We start from the raw sequence: 21,504 nt of genomic DNA on the forward strand, positions 1-21,504 counted from the left end.
AGATTACAAGTGTAGTGACGAATATATAATTTTCCGGTATATCGGTTATGGTACAGACCACGGCCTCGAGGGCCTTGAACTTACCACACGTATCAAAATTCCACAATACTGTGAAACTAATGTGACTTTTTTATTTGTAGAACAAACTGCTTTTAACTTGATATGCGAAATGCACATTCCCATAGTAATAGCCACTAATACGCAATATGTCTTAGATCTAATATAAATGCACTTTACATCGAAAATATGTGTCAAGCGCCTTTTGACGGTGCGTGTATTAATGAATAATGCGCACGCGCATACAAAAACAAAAACATTTCCATCCTGGCTAGTGTTCTTGCGCTAATTAAAAGTATATGAAATGTGTGCTTTCTCATTGCGATTTTGACCACTTTTTGAATAACTGAAAAGTATTCCTACAGACAGGGTTAAAGTTGAGTGTTGAATTTCAAAAGTCTAAACGTGTTTTTGTTTTAAAATTTTTAATTTGACATTTCTTGCAAGCAGACATATTTTATGAATCCTTTTTAATTGAAACCAGGAGGAAACAACTCATTCTAAAGTACTGAATAAATTTTAGACTTCATATCTGAGAAAGCATTCAGTTTTTTTTTCTGCTTTTTGTTTCTCTCAAACATATCTACGAAATCTAGTGACATTTTATGTGCCACTGCAATCTTAGTTTTTAATGAAAACAAGTTTAATTTGTTGATAAGTTAGGATACTTCACAATGTCCATAAAGAACGCATACAAATTGTCAGTTGATATGCCACCCTGAAAGAACTCTCGTTGATTACAAAAATTCAATTTGACAATAAATTGTCTCTTGAACAATGGATACGCTTCTACTGACGTGTAACTGAACTAAACAATTGGCTCATTTTCCCAACATGGGCAATTTCGGTACACATTTATTATGTTTGTTATCTACAAAAAATGTAAAGGTGCAGGCGAGCTGGTCAATATTAACCATGTTGGTTAATATTGGTTAATTTTTTTTTATTTCATGTCAACTGAAGTCTATAAGTTCGTGTTATATTTTAATATTGTTTTATGTATCTTCCTTCTTCTAGTGCAACCCATACATAAGAAACTCATGCAGAGCTGAATGCCCCTTTTGTCTTCAAGTTAAGGACCACTCGATATTCGATAGAAAATCTGGAATATGCAGCGACCATGACCATTAAGACAATGTCAGGCATTCTTTTATTGAAATCCTACGCCGTTTACCTGACGATGTCGGAACAGAACGTCCCAATCTACTGGAAATAAAGGACCCTTCTAGAAGGACGTGCTGTCTTTTCTTTGTTCACTGACCTTCTGTGAGTTAGAAGAAAGCCGAACGCAGACTAGGGGGTTTAGGTTCCAGATATATTTTTAAGCTATGCTTTTACTGTGCTGTGGGCATTATTCTAGTGATCTAGAAATTTGTGCTTCGAACATACTACAGGTGCTTTTCAAGCGTCTATACATTTTTATATTCAGAAATGGAAATGTGCAGGTATTGAAACTATATAAGGCGAAACAATAAAACCGGGAACTCTGGTAGAACAAATTGTTTGCAAAGAACACGTTTTTGTTCTACTCGCTATATGTTTTACGGGAGCATATCATTTTAATGTTTTCGTTAAAATTACTCGTTTGTATAGAGTTTGAAATTCCGCGCTCTTGAAAGCCTTGCCAATGCTTGCAGACATTTCTACACGCAAAGTAACACGGGCACAAATATCCACGCATGCATACAGGATGCAGAAAAAAAAAAGAAGCAGAACAGCTTTATTTGCAGCAAAAGGTACATCCATAATAAGAAAAAATCAAATAAAAAGAGACGCTAATTAAAAGCTGCCTTTAGACGCAATAGACCACATAAGTTTCGATCACTTTCGTGTAAAGTAGCGTGAGACACAAATAAAACTCGGTGGAGTTCTTGCGATGAAGACGGCGAACTTCAAAGCTGGGCGTCACACAGGACAATCGCAAGTCAAAACTTTGGAATCAATCAACCAGACTCGAGAAGGCTTGAGACAATCAGCGCTGGGTTATACCATTGCCTCCTCTATACTCACAAAGCCTGGCAGTTCGATGACGGAGCCTTAGAGTGCCCGGTTGCAGATTTGGAGCGTGAGGATCTGGTAGCACAGAGTATTTTTCGGGGAGTCCGGTATTCAGCGCGCAGCTTTCGCAGCGGCGAGGATGAAACATAGTTTTCAAACCCGACGAAAAAAAAAAAGCGGTATATAGCGCGAGGAACGCGAGAAGCACGAGCGGACATTCAATCGCTCGGGACAAGTGCGTTTCGGCGTCTCGCTGCAGCGGAGCGCCCGTTACATGACTCTTGTCTAATTGCTTATAATCACAACATAATCACTGCTCTCTGGTATCGCGCAGGAGATCGCGATTCAGAAAAACCGATACAAATAACATTTCGATAATTTCCAGCCCCACCTGGCGGCGGAAATGAGCCTTCAACTAAGTGTTGTAGATGATAAAATCGAGTCAATGTCACCACTTTAAAATATCAATATTAAGATAAAGTTAGCTACAAAGAGTTACAAGCTGGAACAGCAATTATCACGAAAAAACTAGCACGCACCTTGCGAGCGTACCTCATGTTCAACCGCGGTAAGCGCTCAGTGGGCGCTCCATATAAAAAAAAAAAAAAAAATGTTCCGACCACAGTTGAGAGGATGGCTTCGGGGAAAAGTCTTTTCGGTTTACGGACGCAACTCACTGCCGCCGGAGATCGGGGTCATGTAGAAAGCGATGGAGCTTGAAGACATTGCAGCCGCATTCGCCTTGCCGGATTCCGTACAAACTACAGGTTCTCGGACAGTATTCTACGTTTCCTGTCGTTATTTCTGCACTCATCGGGACCCCTCAATGGTGTCCCGGTGACCGGGGGACTGTCGCCATCTAAGCCCGTGGCCCGAATTAAGTTTGGGAGTTTCAAACAAAGAAGGAAGCGTGAACGAAATTCGGGAAATGCACGCACCCAACACCGGCGAAGCCTCTCCATCCGGGGCATTCACTCTTTCTAACGCACCAGCAAGAGGGAAAGTGTCGGTAGCCCTTTCCCCCTCTTCTCTCTCTCTCTTTCAAAATGGCGCTACCCACGATAAAACGGTCTATACACGGCACCAATTGCTTAAAAATATCACCATCCCAATACCCCTTTTCAGCCCTAACCCGGAATAGACTTCCGTCGGAGAGTGCACAAACGAGACTGCTACCCCGCCGATTATACATTTCAAGGTTTCAGCGTACCAACAAAACTTACGAGGAACTGTAGGGGTGGTCGCAGTCTTAGCGGCCAGCCGAGACAGCGCCTCGTTTTAAGAAAGGTATCTCACTCTTTGTGCCGAGTCCCGTGTTTCCAAGCGTGGAAACACTTCTTTCCTACGACACGCCATTTCCGCGAAGGACGCATCGCCCATACATCATACAAGTCATTGTATTCGCTGAACACATTATGACAGAATCGTCTGCGGACACGCCTAAGCACATGAGAACCATGTTTGCCTCATAGGCTTCGAACATGTATGCAGAGCGTTTTCGTATGACCACTCTGACCGTCATCCAAGGAAGATCTTAGACAGTGTCTCCAGAGTGTCTTTTGTGCGATGAATTAGCAGTCTGGCCGCGGCATAAGGCTTCCCTTTGACTCGAGGGCATCAAGATGGCTTCCGTTGCTTTCGTGTCATAAAGGCAGCCTGACCCGACGCCAGAGCCCTCGGGTCAAAGGAAATTCATCCTTCAGGTCGGTAGATAAACTAGCAACGACGTGCTGCGGCCGCATTTCGAACAGCGCCTTCAGAGACCCTTGACTGATCGTGTTTCGGGGGGAGTTGGCTGGAGGAGTCCCGGGCACGTTCGAGACTTATGAACCGCGCGTACGGCACCGAGAGAACCCCGCAAAGTGTCTTTTCCATTCCTGGAATCATATATAGTTGATGCTGCATGTTGCAGGTCTTCCACGACGTCAGGTAAGCCGAATTCTGTAGGTCTGTTCGATTCGCCTGAACTGGCTGAACTAGTTCCGCAGTGCAGGAACTGGTGCATTCGATTCAACCGGAAGTTGCCCGGCCGCTGCACTGGCGCGGCCGGGCAACTGGGTAGGACCATGTTATAAAAGTAAGCGATGAGAGGGAACAATAACCCGAAAAAGATCTACTGTTCCTTATTTCCATTTGATGCCTTGAGTTCTGCTACAGTCGATTTTTATGTTTTCAAATTCGACACATTTAATAACACATTTGGCATTAAAATATATCACTGGGAGCGAAAATTAATTCAACTTAATTGCTCCAATACAGTTAGCAGGTGTATAAACAGCACATGATATTAATTGTGTTAACAGAGGCTCGATTCGTGTGCGTTACACTTCCCTTACATTTATGCCTTACACTTGTTTCACTGGCGTTCATACACTCCCGTTATATTTTTTTTTATTAAATCTTTTCACGAAACCCTAGTCCTATACACATTTTGTGCAAAAGGGCAGGTCTCTTTGACCCGCACAATTAAGGTAAGCATAAGTAATTTGTTGTATGGATGTTCAGACAGCGAGAAGTGCCCCAAGTGGCGTCTGATGTCTCCGCTGTAAATAATAAATTTTATATAAAAAAAACAACACTGACGTCAAGTGTTGTCTGAATGCGAATCCCTCACATGGAATCGTATAGCTAGCTATAGGTGTTGCCAGACGTCACTGGAAAGGCAAGTGAGAAATAGATGAAAAAGAAATCATCCGCAGAGATAATTAAAAATCGCCACGAAACAATGACTCTGAAATTCGGGTCTTCTTGGAGCAAGATTTTGTTTTCTCTGCACAAAGAATTCCAGGGGAGTGTCGATTTCATCCTGGGGGATCAGAATAAATCCTTGGAGTAGAGGCTATTGATATACTAAGTTTTCAACAAAAATTAATCGAGGTTGATGATGCACGTACGGCGAGAGCAAGTGCACACATATTTGTACACTGCAGGCTGCTTTTAAAGCGGTAAAACGTGCTAACAAAACAGGAATAAAATCATAAAAATAAAACCACTCGTTTTTACTTTATAAGCGGCGTTCGCGGAGCGTTGCTAATCTTACACTAATGTGTTGATTAAAGGGGCAAGAAACGAATTCTGGGCTGTTTAGACGGGAATTTTACTAATTGCGTAAGTTAAAAGAAAGAGGGTACAAAGTCGAAAGCCTGATTTTCCGCATGAACATGTTAAAATATAGAGGACTATTTCTTACCTCCTCAAACCTTTCAAAGGTGATCTACACAAATGTGTACATCTAAGACCCTCTCTTTTTTTAGAGGGAATATATTGCATATAGAGTCATTTTAACAATTTTAGCAGAGTTCTAAACACTACGTCTGGCCATAAAAGTTTATGGAGAGAATTTTAGCGAACATTTTCTTCACAGGCACTGAGTCACTGGGACGTAAGCGCTCGTTAACAATCAATCTGTCAACGAACATTTGGATTCGCCTTCGTGGCCATCGAGTGCCGTGGCGGCACTCATCACTTGCGATGACAAGTTCCATAGTTGAAGTGCGGAGTCACCGCATCCTGTGCCTGAGCACGTCATGACGACGTGATTTCCCGTTTCGCCTTTAAATTGAGGACTAAAGGAGGATGTTGAAAAATCATTTCATGGTCCCTTGAAGATACTCGTATGTGCATTTAAGACACGTTATCTTATCAAAACGTGTATAAACAAGAAACATCATTTTTTTTCTTGTTTGTATAATTTAATATTGTAGTTTGTTTTTTTCTCTTGGGGCGACCACAAAATATTTTTCCTCTACAAAGCAAGTTAAAATGGTCGAACATGTCGCAGGCAGATAACACACACGGTAGCGAGAGCAAAGTGTGTTCCTGTGAGAACGCTGTCTGTTCCAATTGCTGTACATTGTGGTGTTCTATCAGCCTACGGGCATAACGCTTCTGCATAAAAGAAATGGCACATGGTTTTAATGAAAACCTCCGAATAGAGGCTGAGATAAAAATAACATCATCAATAATGTGACTGAATGGAGTAATTTAGGAGCCTCTTCGGAGCGGCCAGAAGTTCGTTTTGGGGCATACTTTATTTTTTATTTATTTATTTATAACATACTGCAGACCAATATGGTCCAAGCAGGGGTGAATAAGAAAGAGTAAATCGCACACCGTACATGCCAATACACAAGCAATACCTTCGACAGGAAGTACAAATACAGCACTAATATACAGAGCATAAAAAACCACCAGCAGCAGAAGGAAATGTAGCACTGACGCCTATGAAGTCATGAACTGGGAGGAAACGGCCAACTCAGTAGGAAGAGAATTCCAGTCATTAATTGTCCCGGGGAAAAAAGAAAATTTAAAACGATTGGTGCGAGCAAAGTAAGGTGCCAGTAAGTGTGGCTGATAATGTCTGGTCTGTCTGGTAGTAACGGGTTGTAGCTATGAGTACCCACTAATAGAAAGCCCCCCCCCCCCCCCTTCCCCATCATTTGCAAGAAGATACAAAAACTTCAGCCTAGCCTTTTTTCTTCTTTCCTGTAACAAATCAATTTGGTTTATTTGCATTAGTGAGGAGGGAGAGTCGGATCGTTTGAATTTATCGTAAATAAATCTGACTGCCCGCCTTTGAACTCGCTCTAGTTTATATCTTTTTTGGTAAAGGGGTCCTATAAAATGCTGGCGTATTCAACCTTAGGTCTTATGAGCGAGTTGTACGCTAGTAATTTTATATTAGAGGGCGTATTCTTTAGTTTGTTCTTAATCAATCCAAGCTTTCTAAAAGCAGCAGATGTTATGTTATCTATATGTTTAGACCAGCTCAAATGTTTGCCAAATGTGAGTCCAAGATACTTATAACTATCTACCTCAGAAACGTTATAGTCCCTTATTTTGTACTGAAAGGCAAAGTTTTTTTTTTGTTTTTTTTTCGTGATTTTAAGAAAAACAGTTTTCTCAAGATTCAGGCTCATCTTCCATTGGTCGCACCAATCCTGTATAGAATTTAAACTCAAATTCAGTGCTACTTGGTCACTCGGACACGTTACTTCTTTAAACAAGGCACAGTCATCCGCGAATAAACGGATGCTCACACCTGGGGCAACGATAGAAACAATATCATTAACGTATTTCAAAAACAGTAATGGGCGCAGGACACTTCCTTGGGGTACTCCGGAAGTCACATCAAGCATCTCCGAGCAACCAGCACCAACCTCTACATACTGTTTACGGCCATGGAGATATGAGCCAATCCATTTTACTACAGCTGGATCAAGGCCAATACGTTGCAATTCCAGGAGTAGTTCTCCATGTGGTACTCTGTCAAAAGCCTCGCTGAAGTCCAGGAATAAAACATCTACCTGTCCAGATTTGTCCAACGTGGAGGCAAGTTCGTGTACTGTGGTAACAAGCTGAGTTACAGTGGAATACCCCTTGCGGAATCCGTGCTGAAACTCGGTCATTAAGTTATTACTATCGAGGAAGTCAGTTATCATATTTGAAATCACATGTTCTAGTAGCTTACACGATGTACACGTCAAAGAAATTGGTCTGTAGCTGCTCATAGATAAGTGGTCCCCTTTTTTAAACACCGGCACAACTTGTGCTAAGAGCCGATCATTTGGCAGAACGCCCGACAAGAAAGAAACTCGAAAAATCGCTGTTAGAAAGCGTGCCAATCGACCAGCAAAACGACGCAAAAAGGCATTGGGTATCTTATCGGGCCCAAAAGACTTTGGTTTCTAAATTCAATAACACAGAAAAAAATTCCTGCGTGAGATATGAAGTCTGCATTCAGATGTGACGATTCACGATTCTCACACTCGTTCATTTCAGCGTCGGAAAATACTGACTGAAAGTAGGCATTAAAATGACGAGCGATTGTTGTGTCATCAGCAACCACCGTACCGTCGACAGATAGTTGTCTGATTGGTTTTCTTTTGTTGCTCAAATAGCTCCAAAACTTCTGAGGATCGTTTGTAAGAAAATTGGTCAGTGTGTTGGAAACGTAATAATCACGGGCTTGTTGAATGCATTGCATGTTCTCTAGCCGACTGTTGTTAGCATGTTTTGTTCTTCTAAGGCGTTTCATCCTTCACTTTAAGTAAACTATTTGCCGATGGATCCAGGGGTGAGCCTTATTTACGCGTTTTTTTACTAGGAACAAAATGATCCAAACAATAATGGCAGATAACCTTAAACTTGTTCCATAAAACATGCCCGTCAGAGCTGATAAAACTGTCAAGTGCCATTTCAAGATAGTCCAGGATGCATTCATCATTGGCGTCCGAAAAAATCTTTCATGATTTTAACTTCACTTTTCCGTTCAGATAGTTTTTTCGCCAAAGTGCAACAAAAGTAAACAAGCTTATGATCGGATATTCCCCCTCTCAACACTGACCGTATATTCAGATATACATCTACTAACAAACACAAGATCTAGAACGGAGTGGCTTGTACCTTGTTCCCGTGTGTTCTCCGTTACAACTTGCTGGAGATCATAGGCAAACATAGTGTCAAAAACAATTTCACTATGCTGACATGAAGCATCTGACAATCGAGTCCAATCTATGCCTGGGAGGTTGAAATCACCTATGACTGCAAGCTTATTGTTCCGGTACAAGGACATGTGGTTATATAACTGATTTAGAAAGTCAGGTGGAGAATTGGGAGCTCTATACACAGCGTACAGAACAATGCTGTTGCCCCAGCAATTCAGCTTCATACACAAGCTCTCATGATTCTCGATCTGATCTAAAATCACAGCTTGAATACTACTTTTCACAATTACAGCAACCCGTCCACCACGTGATAGGCGGTCTCTATGGAATATCTTATAGGATGGAGGGACAACACATACAATGAACTGTCCACATAAAAGGCAATGTTGTATTTGTTTTCCCACTTCTGTGTGTTACGGTTACTATAAAACTGTGAAAATCTGAATTTAAAAGCCTTTGATTTTTAATTATGAACATCGATGGAATTTTAGATGAAGTTTTGATGTAACATCGTGTCGGCTATTAAGATACCCACTTCAGAATTTATTTGTTTTTTTTCAAGCTTCTATTCATCCACTGCAAAAGCTAATTTAGTGTTACTATTAACTTGATTCACTGTCTTCCCGAACAAGTTAGTGCATTCCCGCTATATCTAAACAAAATTAATCGGTACAAATTTCATATAGAATTACATCCCCACACAATTGTCTATATGCGGCTACACTTGAATGACCTTTTGTAAATCTTTAATTTAGAAAAAAAAAGTATAATGTTGAACGACATACGCAATTCGTAAGGGCACCACAGCCTACCATATTTCTTTGCATGCTAGCCGTGATTCAAATTTGAAAATTGTACTACAATGAAGAGACGTCACAATAACATTTAACGAAGTAAGCATTTTTTTCTCTCTTTGTCCACATTTTTGACGAGTGCGAGCGCAGCATCCCGCTGTGGAGAAGTCTTCTTTCCCTACGCACTCGTCCGCGCTGCGGCGAAGCGATACGCAGAATCGAGCTGTCGCCTGCGGGTGTCGCTTCTTCGCAGCGCACCAGTGCGTGAAGAGAAACGCACTTAACGAGACTAAGGAACCTAGCAAAACTTCCCACACTTCCTACGCCACGCGCGCGGACATTGTACTTCCGGTAGTGCCCGCGCCTCCGCACGCATCTCAATCGGTACTTGGAGTGCGAATAAGAATCCAAAATTATTCGCACTCGGACTGCGGATTAGAATCCACCACGATCCGCACTTGGAGTGCGGATTAGAATTCACCACTATCCGCACTCGGAGTGCGGATTAGAATCCACCACTATCCACACTCGGAGTGCGGATTAGAATTCACCACTATCCGCACTCGGAGTGCGAATATAGGGACAGATTTTCCTTATCCGCACTCTGCGTCTGGCGGGATTTTGTCGCGGGAAACTTTGAGCACAGTAGTTTAGAAGTTCACGGCTTTTTGTTGTGACTCTGGCGTGTTGGCAGCCTCGACGAGTCTACGGAAATATTAGTAGTTCTACCGTGTTTAATTTAGCGGAGGCCTATGTTTCAGAATTAAAATAATTTCAAGCAAATGTTTTTGTTTTTATTTTTCAAAGTAATTAATTAGCATTGGGTGGCGCACTTGAGATTAAACGGTACTGCGCGTCGGGGATCTTGGAGAAGAGGACACAGGCGATCAGTGTGTGTGTGTGTATGTGTCAATGTATGTGCATGGGAAAGGAAGAGGGGGGGGCACCTCAAGCGCATCAACCTGAATTCCCCCCCCCCCCTCCTATCAAAAAAAAACAAAAAAACCTGGCAATTTTTTTTTGTAGCGTTGAGCATTTTTATTGGTGAAAGAATAGGGAAATTGGAACGAGCTGGTGTAAGATTTTCGACTGGTATTTTTTTGTGCTCATAGATGATGGAGGCAGTGGCGTAGTAACGGGGAAAGGGGAGGGGCAGGAAGATCAGTCATGTCCAGTAAACAATAATTATTTGAAAACAGAGCCCCCAGCCCGCCCAATCTCCAAAATACTTTCAACACTACCAGATGGAGGAATGCCTGAAAGGTCCTTGGCAATTGTTATTGTAGCTTTTTTTATAAATGGACTTAATGGCGCGTTTGTAAGAGACGTCGATAGATGAAAGGGTTGTTAAAAGATGTTAGGTGTGGTCGTGTGATCGAAGTTGTGAAACATGCCGAGGGTGCTGCGAGCACTGGGAGTATGTGCACGAGCCTGCGGGTTTGCTATGAACATCTGTGTGTGTATGTGTGTGTGTGTTGGAGGGGGGGGTACTTCTGTCCTAAAAATTTTTCACTAGCCCTTCCCCCCCCCCCCCCCCCCCACCCCACCGTTCCCACATTACTGCTCCCATCAGCTCAGCACCACACAATGTTACAGCGCTGACTTTGGCACAGGCGCATTATCCATAAAAAACTTACACCAGCTTTGGTATTTGTTTCAGAGCGCAGTTCTTAGGCGCCCGTTTTCGGGTTCAGCGGCGTCAGCGTCGGCGTAACCGCGCGCGTTGCATTATGGAAAAATTTCGCCTCTAAGTTTAGCGGGGAAATTTCCCGTTAAATTTTGCGGGAAAATGTTCCTGCTAAATTTAGCGAAAAATGTTCGCGAAATTTCCCCGCTAAATTTAGCGGGTAAATTTTCGCAAAATTTTTCGCTAAATTTCCCGCTAAATGTAGCGGGAAAATTAGCGAAACTCTCCCGCTAAATGGAAGCGAAGCAAAAGAGGAGGAAGTGGGGCATTATACCCTCCCCTCCATACCCCCCTCCTCCTTCTCAAGAGCTGCACTCTAATTCGGCATTACAGAATATTTAAACATCTTTCATTTTTTGTTTGCCAATAATAAGATTTCAACAACGACACACAAAAAGAAACTGGAGGAAAACTAGTGATCGCTTGCGTCTTGGTTTGATGCCTTTTCTCTCAAGTCCCCGAGGCGCGAGTACAGTATTATCTGTAACCGAATGCGCCAACCAATGCTAATCAATATTAAAAATTTTAAAAACTAGGTAAGTTTGCATTTGTTTGAAATCTAACGAATTCCGAAACATAGGTATCCGCCGGAATATACACCGTGCACTTACTAATATATGTTCGTGTACTGATAGTGATAGTAGTTTATTGCTTTTAAAAGTTTGTGGTGCAGTTGGGTGTGCAGTTGAGCAGGGAAAGGCATTGCACCCAGTGGCGTCACTAGGGTCGGCGGCACCCGAGGCGGTGGCACCCGGGGTGATGGCACGTGGTGACACCTCCCCCGCCCCCCCCCCCCCCCCCCCCGCTTGTCGCCCGCCTTAACACCCCCCCCCCCCCTTTCTCGTGGCCCGCCGGGACACGCGACACCCCCCCGGAGCGCTACACCCGGGGCGGTCCGCACCCCCCTTGGGACGCCACTAATTGCACCCATACACATATTGTGTCCCTTTTACGGGAGCAAGGACTATACTAGACAAAAAGGAAAGGACAACACAATACACTCGATAACGCCAACATGACAAACATCGTAAGGCAATGTCGTTCGAAGTTTCCCACGCGGAGCCTGCAAGCACTTGGAGTGCGTGCGGATAAGGATAAGAATCCAACACAATCCGCACTTGGAATGCGGATTAGAATTAGAGATGCCGCGAACTTTTTTCGAACCTAAGGTGCGAAGCTTGAACCAGGGGTTTCGAAAGGTCGAGAGGTTTCGCTTTATTGAACTTCTGCGTTTATTATAAATTGTATTGTTTGGAATCTTATGAAATTCTTATATTCGAACATTCCATTATTTCAAATTCGACCCTACTAAATTTAAAGATTCGACGATTTTCGAACTTCCGATTTTGTTTCTTTAAAAGTTCGAAAAGTATCATACTTCCCAATTTGGCATCTTGAAAAGTTCGACGAGGTGGGAATCTCATCATCATTCAATATATTCTGCCGAAACTTTTATTCGTTGTTACTAGGAGTGCATGTGTAGGCGTTGTAGATCCACCACAGTTCTTGCCTATCTTGCCTGTTGCTGGCAAACCCCGACTTCGTTGCTGCGCCTCGAGGCGTGCTTCGAGTTTAGCTGCGCTTCGCGACACTTTGCGACTTTTTCACCTCTTGGGCGAAGATCCAACGACCAAGCATGGAGCAGGCTGACATACATACAGTCGTTATGATCCCGTTAAAGGAATTAGGAAGAAGACTCTCAAGATAATGAATCGTTCCTCTACAGAGTTGTCTTAGATTACTTAAGTATTGTGTGCTTGTTTTACCACTGTCCTTAGGGGAGATATCTGCCATGACTGTACTGGAACACGGAAAATATTGTACGTTAGGAAGCCTGGCATTTTGACTGAACTAAATGGCCCGAGTGTTACCATTTCGTTTAGAAATCGAAAGGGGGAGAAAATGTAAAAGAACTTTCAATTAAATGCCCGGTTTTTCGGCAGGAACTTCGGGGTTGGCTTGTAGCTGACTCTTCTGCGCCCATGCTCTCAAGATGGCACCGGGGGGCGGATCCCGGACTCCGTTTTGAGGGGGAAGGGGGGGACGGAAAATTTTAAGGACACTATTCTCCCATTTTTTCGTGTGCACCGGGGGTCCACCCATGTCGAATTGCCCTCCGAGAAGGTGAAAGGGGGGGGGGGGGGCGGCCGCCCCCGCCCCCCCCCCTCCCCCCCTCCTTTGGATCCTCCCCTGGATGGCACCTGACAGAAGTTCTTTTAAAAAAAAGTCTCTGGAAAGTGCCATCTAGAGAGTTTGCGCATATGGCGCGTGTTTTCCTCGCTTTCTCACGCGACTCCCACGCGCGTGCCGGGCTGTCGAGGTACGCTTTGCTTAGCGCACGGCTCTGGCTTAGGGCAAGGCAGAGCCGTGTATAGGCCAACTCATGTTTACAAATAGAGTGCCTATACTTCGTCTCACGTTAGCATGGACTATTGTTAGCCGCGCATGCTAAAAGAGCGAGCTGTTGCTTTGGATGAAGCCTCGGTGGCTGCACGAGCGCTCGTGCAGCGAGTGCTCCAGTCGAAGCAGTCAAGGGCAGCTGCTCGCGCTTGCACAGCCTTCGCAATTAGTTCATGCTGTGTATGAAGGCACTCTATTTACAACTAGAGCCCCTTTATGTTTCAAAAGTAGCGCAAGGAGCGCCGATGCACGAGGAACGTGCAACGTGCAGCCCTTGGGAAGACCATGGCGGCACAGCGCAGCACTGAGCTAGTTTTTAGACGCCATGTTCTTTCCAGAAGTGGCGCGCGGGACCAGCGGGACGTGTCTCAAGCATTTCCACAACAATGAATGGCGCCTTTTTCCCCAGGATAGAGGGGCTTTATTTGGATGGATGCATGAATCCGGCTGAGCCCTTTGGATGGGGCGGTAGCTTACGCCACCTAGCCATTTTGTTTTACCATTTAAGCTTAGAATATTTAAATGTGAAAACTATATTCACTCCGCACTGAAAAGAAAGTGAGCCTATAAAATCCCCTTTGCCATCAGTTAATAAGAAAGTACCTAGTTTTCTCTCGCTTTCTGCCGCCATTCACTTAATCTTTGCTTTGTAATATCTACTGTCTTGGAATCCACTCTTCCTTCGCTGTCTCCAAAACCCAATGACTTTCTTAAAGGGGCCATGAAACGATTCTGAAATCTAATTTCATATACCGCACGTCGTAAAAGGTGTAAAAAGAAACTCAAAAACACAAAACGAGGGACCCCAAAAAATTATTCGCTATAGAACTTTTAAAAGAAAACTGGACTCTTTTGCGCCTTCTTTCCTTCGAAAGCTCTCTGCCTTTTCACTGCGAAATTTTGCAGTGAAAAGGCACGAACGAAATTTCGGAGCTTACTTTATGATCTATGTGTGTTGAAAGGAGCAGTATCACATCGAACACACCAATATCTTGTTAAAAAAGTCACGAAAATAAATTTTAAAACGAATTAAACGATTAGCAAAGAGCACCTGGTGGATGTCGCCGACGCCTCATTTGTAATGCTCGTCTAGGAAAATTGACAGCTAGTGACGTTGAGTGTCTCACCTCCGGCCACGACGAGAAGAGGGGGGAAGGAGAAACTCCCGTCTTCCCGAGAATGCCTTTTGTGTGTCGCAGAAGTCGCTATTGTCCACAAGATTATAGATGATTAACCGGTCACTCAAAATTCGTACAAAAGCAGCCGCTTCGGTGGCTGGAACGACTAGGCCATCCTCTCGAAGTCAGCCTCGCAGTAGCTTTGCTCGTCCCGAGACGACCTACGTCACGATTGCGTCGGATGTCACGTGCTCTAAGCTGGGCATTCTCCGAGCGCTTGCTAGAGTGGGCCGTTTATGACAAAAAATACAGCCACCAGGCTCAAAATACTAACGTGCGATTGTTATTTACGGATATTGTGGATTATATTCAACCTATTTTTGAACATGACGGAGATATTTCAAATTTCGTTGAATCATCCCTTTAAAGGGGTAAGGAAACAAAAATTTAAATATTCAGATTTCGTTCGTAAATGAGTCAAGCATGACGGATAATAACCGTAAATGATAATCGCACGTTTGTATCTTGAACGACTGGCTCTATTTTTCGTTCCAAACGGTGCACTCGAGCAAGCGCTCGAAGAGAAGCGAACGGAGAGCGCGATGCGTCATGGGATATCCGGCGCAAACAAAAACAGAAAGAAAAGACTCCCCGGATTCGTGACGTATATATATACGTCACGAATGCGGCGAAAATTTTCAACTGGGACCAATTGGCCCCAGTTGCAACTGGTTTATGGAACAATTCCCAGTTGCAACTGGTTTATGGAACAGTTTCCAGTTGCAACTGGTGGGACCAGTCTGGTCCCACCAGTTGCAACTGGTCCCACCAGACAACTGGTCCCAGTTACCGCTGGTACCAACTCCAGCAACGATGAAACACGGCAGAAAAATGGAGGGTTGACAAGACTTTATTGTCAAAAACTTGGAGAATGAAACTAAATAGTAGGTTCGGTGACGTACACGCTCCAGGTTTAGCCACTTGCTTGCGACGGTTGAATCGCTTTTTCAGAGGTAGTATTCGTGAGATGAAGGAAGATCGGCCGCTGGCGTCTGTTTGTGAAGACGTCCCCAGCTTCTCTCCCCATCGCGTGAAGAAAGGTGCTCACCCGTGATCCTGCGTTGCGCAGGTGAAGTCCTGATAGGATGCGGTAGCGCTCCCACCTTGCAATCTCTGTCACAACAGTCGAACATTTTCGAAATATAGACGCTTTTGGTGTTTGCAAACAAGCGGCGCTTGACGCTGATTGGATACCCCCCCGCGACTTCCGGTCGAACAATTTCCGGTTTTTTCCTGCGTGGTTTCCCAATGGTGCGTACGAGGTGGGTTGCCGATGTTTCGACCGGCGTGATAATTTTAGTGTGCAGAGTGTTTACCCTTTCGCCTACGGAAATGTCAAGTGACTATTTTAAAGGGCTCGACATCGAGGCACAGAATCGGTATCGAGAGAAGTTGTCGTTCAGAGGCCAAGAGCTGCCCGACCCGCTGGACGGTGATCTGGTACGGTTTAGCTTTTCTTCGGACTCCAGGAACTTCCCCCCAGTCACGGCAGCAGATACCTTCATGTATCTCGTGGAAGGAGTGTGCTTTTATACCAAGGAACAGTTCAAAAGCCACAAGATGGGCGAAGCATACAACGCCTTTGTGAGTGGGAAAGTGAAACGGCTTGTGTCGTTCAAGGCGGGCAAGCGTGGGGAAGGCATCGTCGTCATTGCGGCAACTGTCGAGGCCAGTCAAACGCTAACGAAAGCATACCAACCGTGGTGCGTTGTCCAGGACGATGGAACTGTTACTAGTGCCCATTGCACATGCATGGCCGGGTGAGTACTTCATTCACAAGAGTCTATTTGAGTGATTGGAAGTTTTGGCAGATCGTTTTCGGAGGCCCGCCACCGCTCCGGGCGTGCGCTACAAACGTGATTCGAAGTGGGAGCGCTATCTCCCGCTAGCAATATCGTTCCCTGTAGACACGATCTACTAAAACTCACGATTTCCTACTCCATTGTTCGATCTCACGCGAGTTTTAAGATATCTACAAGAGTCTGGGTTTCCGATTTCCCTTTAGAATTGCGTGAAAAAAAAAGAAAGACGCGGGCACTGTTTACCCACAAAAACACTGATTGACTAAGGTATTTTATTTTGATGTACCATTGGCGAACAGGCTGCACGTATCTACATAGTGGCAATCGTTTTGAGTCGCTATGCATAATCAAAGTATAAGTGCATGTAATTACAAATTGCCGCCATGTCATGAAACTTGATGCTGTGCAGTTCTTCGAAGTTGCGCGAAATTTTCTTTAATCTAATGGGTGCTTTTATGGTGTTATGCTTGTCACATTCGTCAACACATGGAGCTTCATGCTTTCCTTGCATTTTCTGGGTACTTAATACATCATATTTATGCTGTTGTGGATTTCAGCCTGGGGGAATGCTGTACTCACGTTGCTGCTCTACTCTTCAGCGTTGAAGCAACTGTGAAGTATGGGCTAAACAACCCATCACCGACTGATGTGGCATGCAGGTGGATTGAGGTGTCAAGAAAAAGTGTAGTAAGCCTTTCATGATTTCAAGTCTTCACTTTTGCTCTGTCACATCAGTCTTTTTTCAGAACTGCAAGAACTAACTGCAAAATTGCATGCAGGCAGCACCACTTAGCGACATCATATTCTTCAAGCCTAAGGTAGGGCAGGCTGTGATTCAAGTTGCTCCGAGACCACGGGGACCTGTACCGACATGGACAGACGAACAAGTTCGCGGCTTCATGCACCGAATAAAGGTGAGACAATCGAAATAAATTATTTTCAGTTCATAAGTCCAGTGTCTTGTGCCTAGCCATCCGAAATATCCTGACTGGGTAACTGTGCATGACTACACTAAAAATCCGGGTTCAACTCCCAGGTCGAGGGTTGGCCAGTGATGTTTGCATTACACATTGTCACCAACCAATGTACACTTTAATCCGGTTTTTGTTCTTATAGGCATTAGCCCCAAAAACGCTTCTGCTGTGCTCGATCACGGACAGCGAGGAAACTGACTCCGCTCCTGAAGCAGCTGACCAAGAACCAGAGAGACCGGCCAAGCGCAAGGAGACGCCCTCACAGTTGCCGCTTGGTGGTATTTACCAAAACATGGACCTAAAAGCAGCCCAGGAAGTTCGGCTAACAGCTGCACATTGTACTGAGATTGAGAAAGCCACTCGCGGGCAATCAAGATCCCTCAGATGGAAGCAAGAACGGAAGGGCAGAATAACAGCGTCTGTCTTGGGTCGTGTGGCTACATGCCAGAGCGGTGCCGATGGCCTTGTTGCGGAGGTTATGGGGCATATAGAGGCACCTCGTGTTTCAAACCTCCGTTGGGGCTCCGAAAAGGAACCAGAACCTAAACGAGCATTTATTGCAAAGGAGTCCCTGAAACATAAAGACCTGCAACTAAATGAGTGTGGTTTGTTTGTTGTAGGAAGCCTGCCCTTTCTAGCTGCATCTCCCGATGCCATTGTCTCTTGCGCATGCTGCGAGAAGGCAGTCCTGGAGGTCAAGTGTGCTGCATCAATGAAAGGTGCTTCCCTCACTAAAACGTCTAAGCGTTTACCTTATCTCGATGAGAACCTGCAGCTGAGGCACGATCATGGTTATTATGCCCAAGTACAAGCACAAATGGCGGCTACGAAGCTCCGTCGAGCATACTTTGCTGTTTTTACGGGACCTCCCATAAATATTGAGGTTATAACCTTTGATGAGAATTTCTGGGCAGCTGCAAAACTTAAAGCAGAGTGCTTTTTTATTAACCACATCTTTCCAGAACTGCAGTCCATGCGAATCTTCAAGCAAATGGAATGTGCGAGGACAACATGCCATTGCCATGGCGCTAGGTCGGGCCGTGTTGTTGAATGTTCACTTTGTTGCGACATTTTCCATCTGAAGTGTGTAAACCTTAAACGCACACCAAGATCATGGGTGTGCACTGCATGCCAAACTGTCAGCCGTACTGGCGACAACTGAATGTCAGCACAACTTGTTCGGACTTTTTTTTTTCTTGGTGTTGCTGCATGTAATTAGGCTGCATAGCCTTGAATGTTAACTTTGTTGTGACAATTTCCATCTGAAGTGTGTAAACCTTAAACGCACACCAAGATCATGGGTGTGCACTGCATGCCAAACTGTCGGCCATACTGCAGCGACAACTAAATGTCAACACAATTTGTTCGGACTTTTTTCTTTTTTGTGCTGTATGCAATTAAAAATTTTAAGAATATCTTTTTGCTGTCTGGCTTTGATGTTACTAGTCAAGTATGTTTATAAGTTATTTTTACAGCTCAAAAGTGCCCCGAATGTACTATACACATACAAAAAGTTCTGAACAATTCGACGAACAAGCATGTACAGTACATACCAGTGAATATTTTATATTATGATCATAAGGGACTTAAATTATAAAAAAGCCAAAGCCTGTCAAGGTGGCAGCTTGAGTTCAGGTTTTATCTGTTGCAAAAAGACTTTGGTCTAGTTTATGTAGTTTAAAAGGTTAAAGTGCAAACTAAAGCATGTACAAAATAAGACACACGTACGACATGGACAGGCGCAGGCCTGCCCTTGTCATACGTGTGTCTTATCTCGTCTGTGTTTCACTTTGCACTTTCATTTGTCACGTAATTAGTAGTCAAGAAAATTATGCACCCAGCAACCAAAAGTAAGCATAATAAAAATGCTTGTATTTACCGATCAATGCAGTCTAGCACTCAAGAAATTATTATAAGGCACACTGACTTCACACTTCACCATGTGTTGCTTCCTTTGCAATGAAAACATTTAGTGATGCACAGCCAAGCCCTTGTGACTGTTGATAGGAGTTGGCAGGTTGACATGCTCAGCACACGCAGCCGCTAATTTGTCCATGGCTGCATAGCCTTCAACGCCGGCTATTCTCGCAAGCTTTTTTGGCGGCTGTTGATGATAGGAGTTTGCAGGTTGACAAGTTCACCACACACTACTGCTGACTTGTCCATGGTTGCATAACCTTCATTGCCAGCTGTTCTCACGAGCTTTCCTAGCGGCTGTTGATGAGAGGAGTTTGCAGGTTGACGAGCCCGCCGCACACCGCTGCTATCTTGTATATGGTCACGTAGCCCTCATCGAGAGCTCTTTTCACGAAACTTACCGGCAGCTCGGTCTGGAATAATCTAAAAACTTTCAGCTTTCGTATTGCTCTCTCAACATGGATGCGGACGCTGGAGAGTTTCCTTGACGCAGTGACTTCGGCTCCAGGTAGTTGGGTGCGCTTCTTTGTTAGTGAGGGCATCAAAAGGGTTGCGCCTCGAGCTGCAAACATGTCTTCACAGCGGAACCCTCTGTCAACAAGATAGACATCTCCCTCTTCAACCATGTCAAGTAGCCCACTGTGTAAGGTTAGCTCCTTGTCGGAAACCCTGCCCCCCCAGGCTTTCGAAACAAACGTGATTGCTCCTGACGGGGATACCACAACAAGCAGCTTGATGGTATTGTGGTGTTTGTAGCTGGAAAAAGTTTGGCTTCTGGCCTTCATTACAGTTGGTCTCTGGAAAAATACTTCCGTGCAGTCAATTATTCCCCTGACATGGTCAAATAATGGGTCTCGAAATGCTCGAGGACGATGGGTTTGAATCGACCGTCGAGATGGCCAGATGATGAACTTCTTGAGATTCTCTGCCAAAGCGTCGAGCCACGAGTGGAAAATTACACTTACAGTGCATGCTGAGATGCCAAATCGACATGCCAGGTCTTGTGTTAGAAGACCTAGTCGCAGTCTCATGAGCACTAGGATCAGTTGCTGCTCTGAATCTAGGCATGTCCTGTGTGGGGGATTCCAGATGGACAGCACAAACTGCAGCAAGGCATTAAACATGGCTGTAGACACTAGCCCCGTGTAAAATTTCACAGTCTTGTCAGACTGCATGACTGTGCTTTTGGTAACTTCCGGAAGGTTGGGTGGCTTCTTTTCCTCCTCAAGCTCAGCAATCTTCTTTTTAGCGACTGCCAAGTCCTGTTCCATACAAATGATGCGCTCTTTTAATGATTTGTTCTCCAAAATCTGGTTTGAGATGTCCTGTAGAGTAAGTGTTGTTTCTGTCATTGCGTCACAGGCCTTTTCAACATTGTCCTCGTGGCCAACACTCTCAATGGTGACTGTTGGAGGGCCAGGGTCCACTGCAGGGGGGCCACTTGGCGCATGCTTGTTCTTAGCACGCTGGTACCGTGCGATCTTCTGCTCGAGGTTCCCTCGAACACGATAAGGGAACAGTGTATGGACATAGTCAGGATGACTTGCATCAGAAGATGGCCTGCCTGAAAGACATAAATGTACAGACATTACAAAATACACGCAAGCGTGCAGTGGAAACAGTAACAGTTGTATATTAACTCTGCAGAAGAGTTGTGCAGTAAACAAATTGTGGGGAGGGGAAACCACTGAGAACATGTTGATAGAATTTCCTTCATTGAACAAGGGCAAAGGAGTAATTTATGACACAAATTCATGTTCCTTAAAAAAAAAAAGTTACGGTAGAAAGTGACACACCCTTACGTTTTATGCCATTTTTTTACTGTTTTTTTGTGTCACGGACACACGCACGTGAGGAAACTTTTACGTGTGTAATTTAAAATGTGGTGGCCCAGCTGCTTTCCTACGTATGCTTTAGTTTTCCCAAACAGGAGCAGTGCAATGTTGCACACGAAGCCACATAACACAACCTGAAACTAGGCTCCGATCGAGGTTCTTTTGGACAGCAGCTGCATCATGGGGAAGTGCGTCGGCCAGCTTGTCAGCGCTTTCGGTCTAAGCACTTATCCTCTAAGAACGCACAGGCGAAATCCGAGATGCACTCGTTCCTAGCTTTAGCTACTGTCGAAAACCACCTGGAAACGGAGTCGGATACACGAACGGATGATTTTTCAGCGCACCATAAGTGCCCGATGGCTCCTGACGCGGCCTCGACCATCTAAAGACAACGAATACGTCCCCATAATCTGGCA

At 44.4% G+C, this 21,504-nt stretch overlaps 2 protein-coding genes across 2 annotated transcripts; one reads left to right on the plus strand and one right to left on the minus strand.

Moving 5' to 3' along the window:
- The first annotated feature begins 15,892 nt into the window (after positions 1 to 15,892).
- LOC120850193 lies at positions 15,893 to 18,656 on the plus strand. The gene is made up of 4 exons (XM_040222625.3): positions 15,893 to 16,320; positions 16,920 to 17,049; positions 17,142 to 17,276; positions 17,479 to 18,656. The coding sequence occupies exons 1-4, from the start codon at positions 15,893 to 15,895 to the stop codon at positions 18,496 to 18,498; spliced, it is 1,713 nt and encodes a 570-aa protein (XP_040078559.2). The 3' UTR covers positions 18,499 to 18,656.
- Positions 18,657 to 19,543: 887 nt separating this feature from the next.
- LOC120850182 lies at positions 19,544 to 20,762 on the minus strand. The gene has a single exon (XM_040222612.2). The coding sequence runs from the start codon at positions 20,603 to 20,605 to the stop codon at positions 19,544 to 19,546; it is 1,062 nt and encodes a 353-aa protein (XP_040078546.1). The 5' UTR covers positions 20,606 to 20,762.
- Positions 20,763 to 21,504: the final 742 nt, after the last annotated feature.

This window comes from Ixodes scapularis, unplaced genomic scaffold, assembly GCF_016920785.2.
Source record: "Ixodes scapularis isolate PalLabHiFi unplaced genomic scaffold, ASM1692078v2 PGA_scaffold4__175_contigs__length_147842914, whole genome shotgun sequence".
In the NCBI taxonomy this organism is placed as follows: domain Eukaryota; kingdom Metazoa; phylum Arthropoda; class Arachnida; order Ixodida; family Ixodidae; genus Ixodes; species Ixodes scapularis.

What these genes read in the sequence shown, in the direction of transcription:
- LOC120850182 (XM_040222612.2), bottom strand. Translation starts at nt 20,605, where the DNA reads ATGACAGAAACAACACTTACTCTACAGGACATCTCAAACCAGATTTTG.
- LOC120850193 (XM_040222625.3), top strand. Translation starts at nt 15,893, where the DNA reads ATGTCAAGTGACTATTTTAAAGGGCTCGACATCGAGGCACAGAATCGG. An exon ending in CATTGCACATGCATGGCCGG is followed by an intron (nt 16,321 to 16,919) that starts GTGAGTACTTCA and finishes TGTGGATTTCAG; the next exon opens with CCTGGGGGAATGCTGTACTC. An exon ending in GCTTCATGCACCGAATAAAG is followed by an intron (nt 17,277 to 17,478) that starts GTGAGACAATCG and finishes TTGTTCTTATAG; the next exon opens with GCATTAGCCCCAAAAACGCT.